Source organism: Aplidium turbinatum, chromosome 5, assembly GCF_918807975.1.
Source record: "Aplidium turbinatum chromosome 5, kaAplTurb1.1, whole genome shotgun sequence".
In the NCBI taxonomy this organism is placed as follows: domain Eukaryota; kingdom Metazoa; phylum Chordata; class Ascidiacea; order Aplousobranchia; family Polyclinidae; genus Aplidium; species Aplidium turbinatum.
In genome coordinates, this window is record NC_137476.1 from 23,523,445 (window position 1) to 23,542,271 (window position 18,827).

Consider the following 18,827-nt stretch of genomic DNA (forward strand, 5'->3'; position numbering starts at 1 on the left):
TGTTCCCCACTAGTAGGGGTGGCCGATTGTTTCCGCGCAGCAATTGTTTTAATCCCTTTTCTCCATTTCACCCTGTCCCTTGCATCTTCCTCCTTCAGTCCGACTTTTTTAAATTCATCCTTCACTTGTTGTTTCCACGTTCTTCTTGGACGACCGCGTTTCCTCTTCCCATCCACCTTTAGATCTAGTGCCTTTCTAAGAAAACTTCCTTCCTCCCTCCTTATCACATGCCCATACCATCTTACTCAAATAAGATGGCTACTTAAATAATAGTTTAATAGATCTTGGTATGATAACTTGCATTGCGCTATTAGAATCAGGCCGGGATATTCACAGCATGCTCATGGTTGCTTGTTAATTCAACTACCCATATACTTGCTTTACATCTAGCTTACTGCAAAGGCTTTGTTAAAAAAACAGCTTACTGGTAACTTTTCAACTGTGTTTGTAAACAAGTATTCTTTAAATATGATCTACGTAACATTTTCTAACTGTCTTCTGTAGCTCATGGTACCAGCTGCACTACAAAACTTTGTACAATTTTAAAAAGAACCACATGTTTAAAACACTACAAACTACCGCCCTGGTAGTGTCATGCGAATAAGGCAATCGCTGCAAGCCTTCATATCCCCTTCTCTAGATATCCCTGGTTTCGCCCATAAGGTTGGGCTCATCAGTAGCCTACCGCACCACTGGTTCTTGCCATATACTGTAGTTCTCAACCGCTGCTTTTGCCAGCAAAATCAAAAAATATTTGGCAAGTAGGCTACTGTTTGATTGCACCTACCACCTGAGTTGTCAAAATATAGACTGCTAAATTTTTAGAAATAGCCTACTTGGACGGTGCGACACAACAAAAAGAGAAAACAAACACGAATTGGTAGGTGGGAAAATCGCCAGATTCATGAAGTATTCTTCTTAACCCATTTGTGCCGAAAGTGAAAGTATAGGCTACTTAAAAAAAATTTTGAAAATTTAAGTATTGCATAATCATGACCTAAAAAACATTTCACAAGTACTTTTTTCTTAATTATGTTAGTACTGGTCGAGTAAAAGGCCGTCCTACATATAGGACGCTAGGCAAATCCGCTATCAAATTTCGCAAGTTTCTTGTGCGTAATGTGTAGGCCTAATCGTTATCACTCAAAGTGATAAATGGGAAATGTCTTGTCGTCGAGCATTTTATTGAAATGAAAGTTTACAAAATAAGAAGATAAAAATTAGCAAAGCAACACATCACTGAAACAAGTCATTTAGCGGATCGAAATCGCTTTGAGGCCGAATTCGCCTACGTCAAGATGCCCTCCATGTAAAAATACCAAAAGAAAACTAAAAAATTTCAGTAAATTGCGATAATTATGTTATTTTTCTAAAAACAAACACAACTACAGTACTTTGTTATACAGCGTCGAAATCGCTGTTTGATACCGCTTGATGCGTGGGAATTGATTGCCGCTTTTGCTTCAACACGTCTGCCTGGCGACTTATAGGACACCAATTTTCTCGAAAATTTTGCTGCCAATTAAATTTAAACATTTGCTGTAAAATATGTTGATAGGCTACATAACGAATAAAGACAATGACAAATATTTTTGGAAGCTTATTTGCATATGCGGATTTATTCATATAATTCGACATGCACTTTCAAAATTTCAGACTTCGCAAAATCGGGAAAATTGAAAATGATGTCAAGTCTCAACCAAAAAAGCAATTTTTGAAAAAAAGTTGTGATATATGCTGCAAAAATACTCATAAATGTATTTTGACTTCGTCTAAATCTAAAAACTGAACGTGCGAAGAAAATTTTTAATTTGAGTAGGTGTCCTACAGGTAGGACGCTAGGCATAAATGGGTTAACTACTGTATCTTTAGTCTTCTGCCAGCATGGCAATCCTTGTATGGAGGAGACTTAGTATCAATTGCACAACCTGTTAATCAAAGAAGTGATGACTGATAAGGTTGCCAAGGATACCTTAAAATGAGATAGAATTGGGTAGAAGAAGCTAGAAGTCTTTTGCTGTGAATGTTTAAATGAAGCAAGTCTCTGTTTTGGATACGATCAGGGTCCAGGGATATCTAAAGAAGGGAATACGAAGGCGATTGCCTTATTTGCCCATTCCATTTTAAAAATAAGGCATTTTAGAGTCGAAGTACGCGATAAAATAATTTAGGGCCAGATTGGAATGGGCCCCTTCCCCAGGAAGCCAAACACCCTTTCAATAGGTCTGAAGGTAAATCAAAAAAAAATCACGAAAGTACACAACGCCCCCTCCTATCATGTCCACACTCAAGTTTGCTTTCCTAAGTTCTGATCGGGTTCTGATGGATGTTCTCCCACCCGATGTGAAGTTTAATTATTGAAACTAACAATTACCAGCGATACTTGGGACGAGTAGCAACCGATTACACAGCAACACACCTTGGTAATTGATTCGCTCCAAAACTTTAACTTACAACTCTACCTTGGTCGAATACAACAAAGAGAACCGGATTTTATCAAATCGGTTGCATTCCCTGGGATTGGGTATTTTTGGGTAAGTTTCTTTTCCTCGTCTCCTGAGATGCTTACACAATAAAATTAAGCTGTCATTCTCAGTTTCTGGTCCTAAAAATGTTCTCTCATGGGAAACACTCAAATTAATGATTTCACACTTCCGCGACATAAAATTGTGATAACAAAAGGCCAAGCTTGAACTTCAGGTGATCCTCATTTATCAGTAAGATTACGGGCTCATTTATCAGTAAAATGATCCCATTCATCAGGGTTAGTTGTATCACAGATGTCAGCCTTGACGTTGTGCAAACATAAGCCCTACAGACGCACTTATAGGCATGGCGATATTGGCAGATAGAAGTACCACACCGCATTAATACACCAGGGCTAACTGTGGTTGGTGTCACATTAGTATGTATTATCACATAAAGCGAATTGGCAGTAACAACATATGGCACCATGTGAACAAGAAACTTGGCATGCCAAGAATTCATTTTAATGAGAACGTAAAGAAACTACAAATCTTCGAGTCAACTCCAAACATAGTCACGGACACTGAATGCAAATAAATTACGAGTCTTTTTTGAAGGCATGGCACAGTCATGTACCAACCGATGTCTGGCGTGTCGGAAGCAGGCACTTTATCCACTGGGCCGGTGACGACGATATCAATGATAGTCCAGAGCGGACGAACGTCAAAACCCGCGATCAATTGACGGAAGCACTAACCTGGCGGGCTGAAGTCCACGCATCAAACACATCCCTAACAAAACAAAGCTATTGAACTACCGACTGTACTCGAATCAGGACAAAAATATGAAATTTACATTAATGTGATTTAAAAACAATTAACGATTTAAAAACAATTAATGCAATTAACTTGCTTGGTACCAGTAAGCCACAATATTTGACGTCATATTTCTTTGCAAAAGTTTTCAAGTCGAATTCAAAACGTTTAAGGTGTAACTGCTGTCCCATTGTTTTAGCCAGCTAACTTGGTAGCTACATACCTGCAGTGGCGAACGACGCATTCCGATGAGCAGTACTCTTGATTCCATTGAGGATCGGATACAGCTAGATTCGCACACCCGTCGCGTATGCAAACACGCACACTTTCCGTCTGGTACTCTGCGTCACCATTTGATGCGACTGCAGGTTGAGGCTGAAACCACATTAAACGCCGTCACTATGACAACCTGCACCAGTGACGAATGATGCCCTATAGATCCAGATCAAATTGTAAAACAACGTACCGGTATCAAAAGAAAAGGTCGATTCCTAGAGGCTTAACACAAACTGGGAAAAAAATCTTCCTAAATATTCTTTCAATACGAATAATAATAAAGTATTTTTACGAAGCATAATGTCAGCGTAGCCGAGTATTCTGTATTTTTGAAGACTTGAAGCTTCAACTTGAATATATCACAATTGCAATATTTTATAAGTCTTTTAACTTCATTCTATCGACATTCGACAAGTTCGACCAAAAATTATAATAATTTGCTTTCAAATGAAGTTTAATAAATCAACGCGGCGTCCTTCGGTGGTTTATGGTGTAGCTGAGATTGCACAAAAAGATCCACTTGTATTCCATGCAATCAGCTAGTTGCAATAGTCAGAATAACCGTTCGGTGCTACATAAAGAATCCCACCTCATGACGACCACTATCGTGTAGGAGGCTGTTGTGTTCGTCGGCGAGTGTCTCAAGAATCGGTTGGACGTTGTTTGTCTGAAAAACGTATTTTATGTTACGAAACATCGTTTTATGGCATTGGTTATAAATTTTCTAAATCTAGTAACAATGATGGTTTGAAATGTGGTATTTTTGTTGTATGTCGTCAATTAAAACTAAATAGATACACAAAACAAAGTAACTTCAATGGGTTTAACTTTAACACATTTTTATCACACAATTACCATTCCTGATGACACAAAGACGTGTCGAAAACGTTTGAAAGTTTATTTTAATTCAAAGAAAATGAAGGGGTGTACCAGCAAACATCTATACTAGGGTGTTTCATTTTTTCACCATTTTTGAAATTCAAAATGCCTGGGGTTGCATCTGGTGGTATTTGGGGAAAAAAGTTTACACTCCAATTTTTTTTCAATTATGACGTCATATTGAGGTGGTCCACGAGGTTTCAAATTTTTGGGCCTCAAAATCTCGAAATTTGGCCGTATCTCCGGAACCGCTCATCATAGATTGACAAAATTAGTATCAAAATGCGCAAAAGAGTCGGTTTTCTATACCTGATGTAGAGAATATTAAGGTCTATCTGCTTCGGAAAAAAAGTTATTTCAAAAAATCTGATTTTCGGTCTATTTTCTTCTGATGAACAGAGATCAGGTGATCAAAATAAAAGTTTTTCTGTATTTTTCCATCTTGGAAGCTGTTATTGCGTAATAATAGTTGGTGTTAAGGTTTTAGTACTGGGCTTGTCTAGTCTCGCTATCTGGTTAAGCAAAGCCCCATCTTGCATTGCTCCGGGACTCTTCTTGGCGCCATCCACAAAAGAAATGACATGGGAAAGATATATTTCGTTGATGTGGAACATGCATTCAGGGGTATGAATATCATGACCAACTTCATCATTAAAATAATTGACCATTAGAGTATTGATTCCGGACTTTTTTCCTGTGTTGAGAGCAGTCGTATCAGCCATGACTGAAAATACTTGGGATAGGTGAACTCTGCAAGCCTCCTGGATGATGGTGCCAAAAATCAGTTCTGCAGTGACCGACGCACTTAGGAAAAGATTTAACAGAAGGACACTTTCGTGCTTCATGCCATTATCATCAACAAGTTGGCCCAAGAAAACGTATCGATCTATTTTATCGACAACGCGCCCATCATAACATAACTGCATGGCAGAAGCTGAGTTGAGAAGGTTCTCACTTTCCATTAGAGATTTTTCTTTCGTTTTTTGTCGTTGGCGGTATACTGTCGAAGGTGATGCAGCATTGCAGCTACTTGATCTTTTCCAAGAACCGACCTCATAAGATCTGATTGCTGGCGTACCGAAGTCATCCTACGATCAGCAAGTACACAACTTTTATCATTTATGGAAAAAAATGTACTTTCTTGTACACTTTTCCCCAAACAGCTGGTTTCAGAGGCTCGTATTCCTTATCATCTTCCCTATTCATATCACCATCAGAGTCGCTTTCGCTACTGTGTAGACATCTAACTACTTCATTTCTTTTTCTCTGTTTCAAACATAGTAGTGCCGATGCTTTGGCAGATTGTATGCCAGAAGTGCTAGGTTTCTCTGTTTTCTAAACACTGGAAGACCAGCTTTTTTCCATATGCGAACTACATCTTTCAGCAGTTCATCTTTAAAAATCTTTGAAATGGAGTATTTTCTTCAAAAACTTAGAATTAGTTTTGGTTACTTTCTTCCCCAAGTAAAAATAGTGACTGACTATATCTGAATTAAGGGGAAGCACATTTCTCTCCAATTCCTTGAAGTTTTGCATCGACTTACTAATACCTGACCTTGATGCCATAATGACACTTAATCTAAAGCAGGTGAGCAGCATACCTCTTCCTCAACGGTTAGGCTACATTAATAATAGTAGGAAAGGTCAATGGTGAGAGCAATGTGTGGGGTGAAAACGAGAAGGGAAAAAAGGACTGAAGAATTGTTGGATATGCTAGAGATGAGAGAGACCATAGATCAACTGGCAAGGGCAAATGGAGTATGGTATGGACATGTGATAAGGAGGAAGGAAGGAACTTTTCTTAGAAAGGCACTAGATCTAAAGGTGGATGAGAAGACGAAACGCGGTCGTCCAAGAAGAACGTGGAAACAACAAGTGAAGGATGAATTTCAAAAAGTCGGACTGAAGGAGGAAGATGCAAGGGACAGGGTGAAATGGAGAAAAGGGATTAAAACAATTGCTGCACGGAAACAATAGGCCACCCCCACTAGTGGGGAACAAACCGACGATGGATTATGATGATGAATACCTTCAAATTACTATTTCATCTCTTGCAAAACGAACAAGGACTATTATTACGCAATAGCAGCTTCCAAGATGGAAAAATACAGAAAAACTTCTTATCTTGATCACCTGATCTCTGTTCATCAGAAGAAAATATACCAAAACTCAGATTTTTTGAAATAACTTTTTTTCTGAAGCACATAGACCTTAATATTCTCTACATCAGGTATAGAAAACCGACCCTTCTGCGCATTTTGATACTAATTTTGTCGATCTATGATGAGTGGTTCCAGAGATACGGCCAAACTTCGAGATTTTGAGGCCCAAAAATTTCAAACCTCGTGGACCACCTCAATATGACGTCATAATTGAAAAAAAAATTGGGGTGTAAACTTTTTACCCCAAATACCACCAGATGGGACCCCAGGCATTTTGAATTTCAAAAATGGTGAAAAAATGAAACACCCTAATCTATACTGTAGGCTGGCTGGCCCATGATACATAATGGCGTATTTTATACTTACGTATTTTAAATTAAAAAAAGAGTCAAAAGTCATACAAATTTCACTTTGTGTGGAGCGACATGCACTTGAGAGGTTACTGTCATTTTTTTATTCACTTGTTTATTTTAATTCTTTATGTTTAATCGTTCGGGTGTATCCTCAAAGGATCCTTGTGTTACTTTTCATTCTCAATAACATCGAAGAATCAGAACAAAGGTTAAGAGGTATCAATGTCTACTTCATCCCTTATTTTAATTTTGTTGTGCTTTATGGGGTAAAAATATGTTAAACCCATTGAAGTTACATTGTTTTGTATGTCTGAGGTACAACAAATCAAACTCTCTACCAAAGCTTTATTATACAACTAATGAACAACAATTTAATGTTGAAATGGTACCTAGTAAGATTTATGACGCAGCCAAGTACATCAAACGTGAATTTGCACGACATTCAGCTTAGGGGGTTAACCTCTTGGCACGCATGCACACAATTCAACTGATAATAATGAACCACCTGAGAAGGCCGGATAAAGTCAGCCATTTTGATTATGCGGTTTTTCGAGTCACTCCCCGCTCCCGATATTGTTGCTACCTGCATAAAAGTTGGTGATGAGAATTGTACAATGCACACTATGCGAGTTTTTTTACAGTAGACAGCTTTGCAGTAGAGAGGAAAGTATGACTAGCACTTCCAGTGATGTTACTAGTAGTGTAAGCGCTTAAGGGGCACGCGCCCCCCATCATTTTGAAGTTTATTACTTTACCCCTACATTTTTAGACCTTTGATAAGCCCAATTTGTTTTTGCCGTGCAGTAAAACTTAAGATAGTTAGGGCAGGTTCATGCAATCGTTTACAACCACCCCATGAACATATATCTGCGTACGTCACCGATTCAAGAAAGAGTTTCTTAAGGTTTATGGCCGGCGAGTTGGTTGCTTGGTTTAGAATCTTTATTCTCGGACCGACAAAGCCTTTGATAGGTTATTCCTGGTAGTTCAATATACTTGTAGAGGCTTTGTTGGACCACTGACGCAGGAATGGTTTACCGAGTTTAACAGAGTGAAATTTTCGATAGTTGTTGAAGGTGTTGTTGCCAGAAAACTATTCCTTCCACTAGGTGCTGCTGAATGGACAGCATTTCTGAAATTCGTTGCTCAAGCGCACACTCTGAGACCCAACCAGCGCTGCTTGATCTTGAGTAGTGCACTTAATTACTGAACTAACCGGGCGGTTCAGTACTTTATATTCCTGACTATACAGCAGAAGCTGTTGCAGACTTCAGAAAAATCAAGATTTTCTGGCCGAATTGCGCATATGCCTCCATTTTTGTCTGTTACGAGTCTTTTTCGTGTTGTGCATATCGAATGAGTTTGTACAGAGACCATATTAGAAAAGTGATTATGACCAGGTTTTACTATAAATGCGTATATTGGATGATGTGTCCCATTTCAAATTTTATAAACAAAAATTGCCTACAAAGGTTAAGCTTTCATGTCAATTAAATATTGGTCCTTCAGGAGTGTCCCATCCCCCAATCGGATGAGGCACACTACGCCACTGAATGTTCCTGACATAATTCTAACACGAAAATATTATACTTTCAGATACAATAATATAAATGTTTGACAACCTCCGCGTTGGTAATTCATACTGGAGAGTCTTTATTTCTATAACACAAACATTCAAAGCCGATGTGTTATTTAACGCGGATGAAACTTGCGCAATGACAAAATCTTGTTTTGCCAAAAAATTTCAACTACTGCGCAGTACACAAAAACGGCTAAAGCTGGCGAGAATTACGGGAATGAGAATTGTTTGAGCGCAACTGCCTACCCACCTGACTTGCGGGCACAAGCTTGATCACTTGTCCAGGTTTGCTTTGAAGGAACGTGATGGGCGATTGCGATTTGGGAACAATACTGCGCAGCTGGATGGGAGGAGGAGCGGGGGCGGTTGTGGTGGCCACAGTGGAGGTGGGATGGAGGATGATGTGGTGAACCGAGACAGGGGATGTTGCATTCGCATTATTGCTCTCAGCCGGCGGAAAACCTGAAAAGGCAACAAAAGATTTTGGTTCTGTTGAGTGTGAAATTTGTTACAAGAACCCAATACGCGTCTTGTAAAAGTTATACCTCTCATTGCTACTGTGGGGGCCATTTGGAGTTTCGGTGGTGGCGGAAGATTATCATTCATCTTCAGTTTGATCATAGAAAGAGGTTGGGAGTCTTCTTCATCTCCTTCCAAACCTCCCTGCAAGATGAGTTGCCATCAAGGTTCAATTAGCTTGCAAGTTCAAAATGACTTGGCATCATGTTTGCATCCGTAACCGCTTGATCTGTTGTTCAGGAGAACATTGAGTTGATAACTTACCCTCGATACAAGGTTGGCACGAAACGACGCGAGTTGTTTCAGGTAGTCACGCTTTGCAGTTTCCGTCTTCTGTTTGTACACCTGCAATTGCAAATTTTATTATGGCGGCTAAATTAACATATAAAAACAACTTCAAAAAACGCTGATAAAAACATCCAGCTAATAAAATAACAAATATTCATTATATTCAGCATGGGAAGTATTAAGGTCTATGACAGGACATAAAACAAGCACAGGCTTAAAAATGCTTCACCTGTTTGGCCTCCTCGCTCAGACTGTCCCACATTGAAGCTACAATTTTAGAAATCTCCCCAAAGGTAGCACTGGGGTTTTCCGCCTTAATCGCCGCCTGGGTGTCCCTATGTAAGAACACTTTCATGATACGTCGATTAAAGATAGCTCACAACTCACAATATATAGGAATGACCGGCAATTAGTAGCAACATTAGAGTGTTTCATATTTTTACCCAAAACCCCATCACATCAGATTCCAGACTTTGAAAATCACAAATGGTAAAATATGAAACACTCTAAACAACGTATTGCACAACTCATTTTAAGGTCTATTTCGAACTATTGTCTAAGATTGCGCAAAGTATGATAAACAATAATGTGTTTTTATTCAGCCCTTTATCCATCGCAGATATGTGTAGCTTTCACAGCTTTACAAGCAGACGGTGTCAGCGCAACCATATAGAAGCAAAGCCTAGTATATTATTACAATGAATCCATTCCTTTGTTGAGTGCCAAGTAGGAATAACATTTAGTACCACTTTTAAAAAGTCTGCACGTGTTTGGTATACAATAGAAATTATGTGCCTTTTCAAATAATTTTTGTTGTGTAGAGCTCCTAAAAAACGTTTAGAAAGTTTGTCTTTGCTGTTTCAAAGAATTTTTACAAAAACTTTTTATTCACAAGTTATTACAAAACTCAATTCAACCGATGCAATGAGGACAAACTGACCTAAAGAATAAAGCATAAGCAGACACAGGCTTCTGTGGTTCATTGGTTCCTCTCTTTCTACGCTTCTTTACTCCTCGCTTCTTCCCCTCGTTCAGCTTCGTTTCCTTGAAAACAAAAGAAGAAATCATAAATTCTATCAATGCAATCAAATACTTTTGAAAAATCGTCAACAGAATCCCGAAAAAACAAAAAAGGCAACCTGTCTTACACAAAAGCTGTTGGAATTGAGTACCATATTATAGCATTTGATAAACTTTTTCAAAATGATAAAAATCTATAAAAAATGACATTCGTTCACAAAACAGCTGAAATCCGAGCAACTGTACAAACCGTTACAATAAAAATCGGAAAAAAAACTGTCAAGTGTAGATTTGTTGATAACTGAAATTTATAAGCAACGTCATCAGCGTGCTGAAATTGTCTGGAGACAGATGTTGGCGGCTGTCTCTTGTTATTCGTACAATGCTAACATACACGCAATACAACACAGCGAATATGCTGGACATATTTGTGGCACGATGTGAAACTCCCTTTACCTGCGACATTTCAGTGTCAGGACTTGATGACGATTCTGTGTCCTGCAATGAAGAAACGTGTTCACGGAAGGGTCATCATTAGATAGTTAGTCTAACAAAAAGTATTTTATTAAAAAAAAAACAGTTAGTTTTCATACTCACCATAATTCTTGATGGTATGCTGGATATGTTGAATCCCTGTGTGCGAGGCTGCCGGAAATTGACGGGCGCTGAAACATAAAGATCATACCCATAACAATGACAAGACAAGACCGATTTATTGAATTCAATGCATTTCACATTTTAAGGGTAAATTTTTCATTCTTCAAATGTCGATCGGTGGAATCAAAATAACATCCAACGGCTATGACTGTCCTATTGGCATTGTAACATGTGCAAAACTTTAAATCATTCTGTTTGCTTTCGACTGTTACCAGTAAGATATAAAAAATCGTATCTAGCAAATCAGTCCATTTTACATGGATTCAATTCCTGAAGACGTTTATCCATTGAAAAAAGGACTAATTTCCCGGCTAATATTTTGACGATTAAAACACCGACCTGAAAATGGCGGCCCAACTTGCAGGGGGAGACCAGGAACACTCTGAAAATAAAAAAACTAGATTTCAAACCACGAGAGCATGAACATAATTTTCTGATGAGTCAGAATTAAATGATAAAAATATCATGGAAGCAAGAGTGCAGGTGCAAGAAGCACGATCAGTTAGCTCGTTTATCCTACACAACAAGTTATAAAGTTCCAACGCTTGAAAATATTTTACGCATGCCACAAAGTATCTACAGTAGCACCAGTCTGATAACTTTCATTTAAAACCTTACTTTTGATAACAAGGCATCGACACATGTCACTGTAAATTAGAGATAAGAACGCTGGAGTCAATACAACGGCTGGTGACAAGCTTAATTTGAGAAATCACTTAACAACTCGACAAAAAATCCATTGTACAAAGTGAAAACAAAACACAAGAGGTTTTTCCCTTCAAGAAACCCTGCAAAATCTAGAATCACGGACATCAATGGCAGTGATTTATAATGATTACCCTACATCACACGAAACTTGACGCAACCGGCTACTCTATAAACAGCTTTATGCTATTAGAAATACATCTACGTATTTGATAAGAACATATTTACTAAAAATCTACTTCTTGTTTCTCACAACAAAACACTCTCGGGCCTTGTAGGTTTCAAGCCTCCCCACGTCGTAGCATAAAAAAGGGCGCATTTTAGATTACCAACAGACAATTTTTAAATTTCAAAACACTAAAATGTTTCCTTTTTTTAAATTCACCTGCTGGTGCGGGGGAACTTGGTACGCTTCGACCGAGTAAAAACCACAATGGTCATTGTTATTGTTGGTGTTAAAAGGTTGGTGAACCATGGCAGCCATGTTGGTCCGATCCAGACCGGTGGTCTGCCCTTCGCTCATGTGATATCCAGGATAGCAATTCCCAGATACGGAAGCATTATGCATACGCTCTACCCCGTAACAATTGTTATCCTTGATTTGCGGCACGTTAGAAGAATGTCCTGAATAGGGATGATACCTTTCTTGAAAACGAGAATTTGTGTCGGAGGTTCCAGATGAAAAAGTCGATTCTATTTCCGACAAGGTGAAGTCACGCAGAGGTTCGTTTAGAAACGAGAGGTTGGAGAGCGGGTTCGATGTGACAACTGAGTGAAGTCCATCTTGAAAAGTCAAAGATTGTTCACATAGTTCTGCGGGATAAGGACCTTCAAGCGAGCAATTTATGTATGAATCCATCAGATTGAACTAACTATGCTACCCACAGAATCACACTAAAAATCAAAGCAATGTTAAACTCAATTTGAAAAAAATATGGGAACGAGTACCGAAAATTTGTTCAGTTATTCGCGTGGTAACTTTTTTTTATAATATTTCTCATCTTTTTTTTAAATATGGCTATCTTGAACACCGTAAGTTTATTATGTTTGCAAAACTGCTACTGACACCCCTAATCAACATAAATTTCTGTACCATAACGCAACTCCTTTCGACATTTTCCGCGCAAAAATGCACCATTGTGTGTAGGCTTACCTAATATTTTTTAAATGCTAAACTGATTCTAATTCTTTGTCAGATCTTATCCTGAGACACACAGAAGCCTGCCATCTCGTCAGCGTCCTGCTTTATATCAACTTACGGTGCAACCACACGAAATTCCAAGCTGTTCATAACGAGCTAAGGAGCATCTGGCGTTGACATCGCCATCGTTGGGTAGCTTTCATCTTTGAAAAAGTGAAAAAGGCAAATAACACGTGGCGGGAAACCTGACGAGATATAACAATCGCAAGCGAATCCAATTGTTCGCGTCATAACCACAATCAACAGTGTTTTTTTAGAGTTTGACAGCTCTGCTTTCATTCGCACATCGCAGTTGTGACTTGTGAACCTTTCAAACTTGACACATCACAAGTTGAGATAACTAAAAAGATAACTCAAAACTAAAAATGTATATAATACGAGAGTGAAATCATGTAGTCCGATTTTTTTTTGTAATAAAAAACGTTCGAATGATCACAATATATTCAATCGCGTAATAAGACTTCATACATCGAAGGTTTATAACGTATCTACATTATGTGGTAATGGTGAAGCAAGTTGTTACAAACTAAATTTGATTTCTACTGCATGTACGTTAGCAAACCCTTACGGCAATAAGAGATAAACTTGGACATTAGGTTTCCCGTGACGAAGCATCAAGACGAAATTTGGTGATTATATCTCTGTTGAAGGGAGTCAGTTGACCCGCTTTTTGCAGAGAAGAATAAACAATCACTACCATACTAAACTTGCGATGGCACTTGGCTTTTGAACTAAATCATTCATCATCAAATCATCTTTTTAATTCGTTGTGACAACAACGTACATAAAATTTGAAAATGCCGTTGTTATAATTTACGATCTCCCCGTAAGCAATCCAACCAAGTAGTGCAGAAGAACAAGATGACAAATACTGTGATTCGGTCCTTAATTGAGTTAAAGTTTTATATGTGCTGATGCTATTTTTCAATAAAAACCTACTTCCGTATATTTCACTGCCGATAAAAACTATTTTATCTGAAATACGTATATGTGTTGCCTGCTATCGTATAACTCGAAAAGGACTACGATTTTGAATACTGCTCATATAAGCTATCACTGGACACAAAAACCACTGTTTTAGATCCTAAATAATTTAATAATCAGTGATGCGTGTCACGCAGCTGCCACCCGGCAGGTGCAAAGAAGGTAATTTTGTCGTTACAATGGCGCCACCCGGTCGCGTGTCGCTCACGTGTAGACACAAAGAGACGAAAAAACGCACAAAAACAAATAATGGCGGATTGGCAATTTGAAGGGGTGTGACGTCTATTCCATCTGTATCACCATTGTTGTAGCAGCCCGGGGAGTCGGGGTCGAGACCACAAGAAAGCAGAAGTTTACACAAATAAATTTCCCCAGGGTATTCCGCTGAGTGTTGGTAAAATACGCTTTTTTTAATGAAGTCCTTTAACGACAACACAGCAAACGTAATTTTGATTAGAAGTATTCTAAAAGCAAGTGGAAATATCCTTGAATCATTAAAGTTGTAATTTCAGCGCAGTACCGCATGTAATGGCTAAAATAAAATTGTGTGCTAGTGATACAGCTTGAATGTAAATCACGTCTTCTGTTCTGTTGAAAACTAGTTAAAATCTGTGCAGCTACAGTCTGAATTGATGAATAATTCACGTCAATGATGATCGTGGGATCTCTTGAAACATCAGCATCCACTTGCATTGGAGTTAGCCAGTGCTGCGGTGCTTTATAAGAAAATTACAACCTTGCTGGTTGTACATGCTTCTCATCATGTTTTTACCCAACTACCGAATTGTTAGTTTCGAAAACAGGACAATTTATATCTCCCAGAATCGGCACTTATCCAAATCGTTAACATCTCGCATCAAGCGTCAAAAGACGGAGTCATATTAAGAGAGGCATTTTTATGATACTCCAGTTTTAGGATTGAAAAGTTAACGCTCTACAAAAACAATTTTTCTTATGACTACAATATTAAGTAGGCTTTTAATGCTACGCGGCGAATTCGCATAAGCTCTGGATTTATAATCAATTTCACTGCTCGTAACGAAGCAGTAGCGTGAAGCGGGGGGTCTGTTTCTAAGTTGAAACGAATTAATTATAAACCGCATAAAATCCAACATAAGCGACAACGTTTCTCTTAAATGGTCCTCGTCGCAACTAGAAATGAACAAACACAATGACATATGGTATAAAAAAAATAAAAAAAACTCCACAAAGGTTATTAGATTTGTGCCTGATTCTGACATATCTACATAGCACTGCTCCAAGAATGGCAACCATCTCACCGCTTAAAAGTAAGGTTGGTGAGCCACAGGTTATTATTCTGCAAGTGCAAACCAAAGTTTCTGTTTTCACACCAAATCAATGTCGTTGCACAAAAGTTAGTTTCAGTGAAAGAAACAGCAAGCTACACTCGACGCAAAGAGAAAGTCGTCCACAACAAAAGGGAGTTGTAAATTGCAAACGGTAGTTCAGCATTATTGACCACGGATGATTAGAATACAATTCCCACAGTTATGCATAAACTAAGTGAAAGGACGCAATTGAATTTAAAGCGATTACAAATTTCACAGGTTAACAAAATACTGCCTGCTCAGTCGCCATCTCCAAGGAAGCAATAAACAAGCATATACTGAAAATTGTCAAACACAGCTGAGAGTGAGACCTTATCAGTCAACAACCGAGCTTTCAAAAAAAGCTTTCAGATTAATTGTGATTGAAATAGGAGTTAAACTTGAATCCACTGCTACCAAATTTCACTAAAAACATGTGCGAGAGTGCAGTTAGACGATTTGTAAATAGTGTTTGTTTGCGAGGCCTACAGGTTTGTCATCTTGCCGCGTCAACCGCGACAGATGGCGACGTCGTTAAAAAGTATCGATAAGAAGACAACCATAAACAGACAACTTTTACTTTATTCCTTTACTTTTCAGTGGAGCAGAAAACAACAGCCATCTGCCGTGAATTGAACTCAACAGGAGGCCAAAAAATATCTCAGGCTGTTTGGTGGCGTTTATTTGCTGTCAATCAGATGTAGGAAAAACCATTTCATCCATGTTGCGTCCGGAAAAAATTCACGCAACGTAACCCTATTTTATTGCATAGAATTGAGCCTGTATGTATATTGTATGCATATAAATAATAATACAGAATATGTATACATAACTCAAAAAAAGTCCTGTTAAGTCTGTCACACTGCAGTCCACAAGCAAATACCCCAACAATTTAAGGCAACACTGCATTGGTGCATGTCGAGTTCAATTTTGGTACTAAATGGCATTTATACTTTCAAAGCAGCTAGGGCACCATGCCTCATGTGAGAACATCTTTAGCAAAACTCTTAAACCAAAAAATGTAATTATGTTTTAGAAACAGCAGAGAAAAGGCTGAAAAATATTGATTTTGCATTGTTAAATAAAAACACTTATTTTGCTTTCGCTTTCTTGGACAAACAAATTAGACTCAAAATCAATAAAACTCAGTCATAAAAGGCCAGAATATCAATGTTTGAAAATGTGCAGCTGGCAGAAATATTATAATTGATAAACAAAAAGTTGATTGTGGGGATGCTTGTTGGTCTTGTAGCGCTAGGATATTTTTTTCAACTGCTGTTCTGTTAGCTTAATCCATAAACAAAATTTTAACAATACAGTATAAATTTACTAGGCTGAAGGCAGTTGCAGTAACTTATTATCAAACACACTTTGTGAAAAACGCCAGGTTAGTGTAAAAGTCAATTTTACGAATATTCCCACAAACGTAAATATAGCCGATCACTTTCACACCAGTGGTTCTTACTAATCTGTGGGTAAATAACCCCAAAGGTTTTTTTTTTTTTTTTGTGGAATAGATGTAAAAAAATATCTATAAAAACTAAGTCTCGCGTCATGCATGTATTGCGGCATTCGAGTCTTGCAACCTAGGGATCGTGTTATCGGCATTAAGGATCATGTCATTAGGCCTTGAGCAGCATTTCTGATGGTAAAATTTTACACAAGATAATACTTGCTTCAAAACTTCTACTGACCACCCAACTGCCTTAAAATTGTTACTGCAGTGTGCAGTAATTTCACTTCAAAGTGAAATACACTATTACACTAACCATACTTTTTGAATTACAAGCCTCACTTGCAGTTGATGAAGGTACTATGACTGTTGTTTCAGGAAGCATAAATCTTTGAAGGGAGAATAGCCTACATTTTGTTTCCAGTATCTGTTAAATTGACCGACAACACTTGAGGTGATTCAGAATGAAACAAATGCTATATTGCATAAAATTTGTACCCACACAAAAATGTAATAAAATCAATACATTAAAACTCATAAAATTGTAGTTAATCTTATATAATAAGATCTTATACAGGCCTCGAAATTCGTTTTTGTTGACGGCGGACAAACGTGTCCAGTCTGAACAGCTATCTCGGCGGACAAATTAAGTCTCACGGCGAACACACCAGCTTTAGCGTCGATCATCAAGCCTAATCACTTTATCTTGATAATTCTTTATCATTTGAGAACTATAGCTAAGGTTTAGAAGGCTTTTTAAAATTTCAGTGAAGTCACTCTTAAAGGCTTTCATCAGATCAACGACGTGCGCTTGAAGAGTCAAAGCGCCGTGTAGCTGCTTAATACGCCGCAATCGCCGCATAACTGAACTTGCACCGAACAAGGTCGTGTGGCTTTTTACGTCACAATGCTCTGGGCACGAGTCGGAAAACTTCTACAAATCTACACTAACGCTACTATTTCCTGCTGTGCAAAGTTTCACTGGGCTTTTTTCTTTAGGTTCATTTTTGCGTGTCATGTGAGCGAAAGTGAATTTTCCCTTGGCCTTTTCTTTTTTACTGTAATACCAAAGCTTAACAAATTTTGTAACCAACCTTGCCTTATCCGCTTATCAATATTACTTGGAGATCAAAGCTAGACGTTGTGACGTAAGACTTGAACTAAGTTGCGCATGATCAGTGTAGAAGTATGCTACTGGACTGGTACTCCCATCGATTCTTGGCGAAGAATTCACCTTTGCTACGCTGATTCAATGTCATCAATCATTGAAGCAACGTAAAAATCGGAAGTTCACCTGCTTGAATGGAAACTAAGGGATACGATACACTACAGTATTCACATTTTGTAGATGCACGCTAGAATGCGCGAGAAATTATATTCTCAAAACAATTGTTCGTGCTATGCAATGACGATTTGTGTCGCTAGTTCCTGTGTTATTTCTCGGCGGACAAATATGACCGATCTAAATGGTACTTCCCGCGGACATCACATGCTGCGACGGCGGACATGACCGCCGTGAATTTCGAGGCCTGTTATATAATTAAGTTATATAATAAAGTTAATCTTATATAATAAACAAAAAGTCTGAAATTGCAGCTGATGAAGTCAACACGATAACAACAAAAGAATTGATATCATTTTCAATGCATAACATGAATCATTTTACACTTTGTATTCTGGGTTTTTTTTTTCGGTCATTTATTGGTCATTGACTAATTTTTTAGTCAAAATGTCCGAAAAAATATATCCATAGTCAATTCGGTCAAAATGTCCGATAAAAATATATTTATCAGCTACTTGAAAGAAAATATTTTCATCAGAAAAATGACCAAAATAAAGAAAAAATGACCGAATTTTTTCAAGTCATTTTGGACAAATGACAGAAAAGTCTCAGCAAAAAAAACCCCCAGCTTTTATTGAAATATTGAATGAGAATCTGAAGTACTGACAACTATTCAAATACAGCACAGTTGGCTAAGTCAGGGATTTGAGTTAATAGCAATGGCACAACACAAACTACAGTCTACACCTAACATAAATTTATCTCTAATTATTTGTCAGTTATACGTTCCGGAATTCCAAGTTATAAGCAACAACAACACTTTTTAATACTAGTAGGTTACTAAAGTATATGATGGTCAT

General features: G+C 38.1%; 1 protein-coding gene across 2 annotated transcripts; it reads right to left on the reverse strand.

The window, feature by feature from the left end:
• Positions 1-2,893: 2,893 nt before the first annotated feature.
• LOC145770227 (TOX high mobility group box family member 4-like) lies at positions 2,894-12,259 on the reverse strand. 2 transcript variants are annotated; one of them, XM_082581823.1, is made up of 13 exons: positions 12,105-12,259; positions 11,354-11,396; positions 10,955-11,022; positions 10,814-10,855; positions 10,278-10,381; positions 9,567-9,672; positions 9,314-9,394; positions 9,076-9,193; positions 8,781-8,992; positions 7,457-7,534; positions 4,147-4,224; positions 3,505-3,656; positions 2,894-3,257 (listed from the first exon to the last, which is right to left on the reverse strand). In XM_082581823.1, the coding sequence occupies exons 1-13, from the start codon at positions 12,240-12,242 to the stop codon at positions 3,203-3,205; spliced, it is 1,275 nt and encodes a 424-aa protein (XP_082437949.1). In that variant the 5' UTR covers positions 12,243-12,259; the 3' UTR covers positions 2,894-3,202. The 2 variants fall into 2 exon arrangements, with proteins under 2 accessions (XP_082437949.1, XP_082437948.1); XM_082581822.1 differs by having other exon boundaries at positions 9,043-9,193.
• Between the last annotated feature and the right edge of the window lie 6,568 nt (positions 12,260-18,827).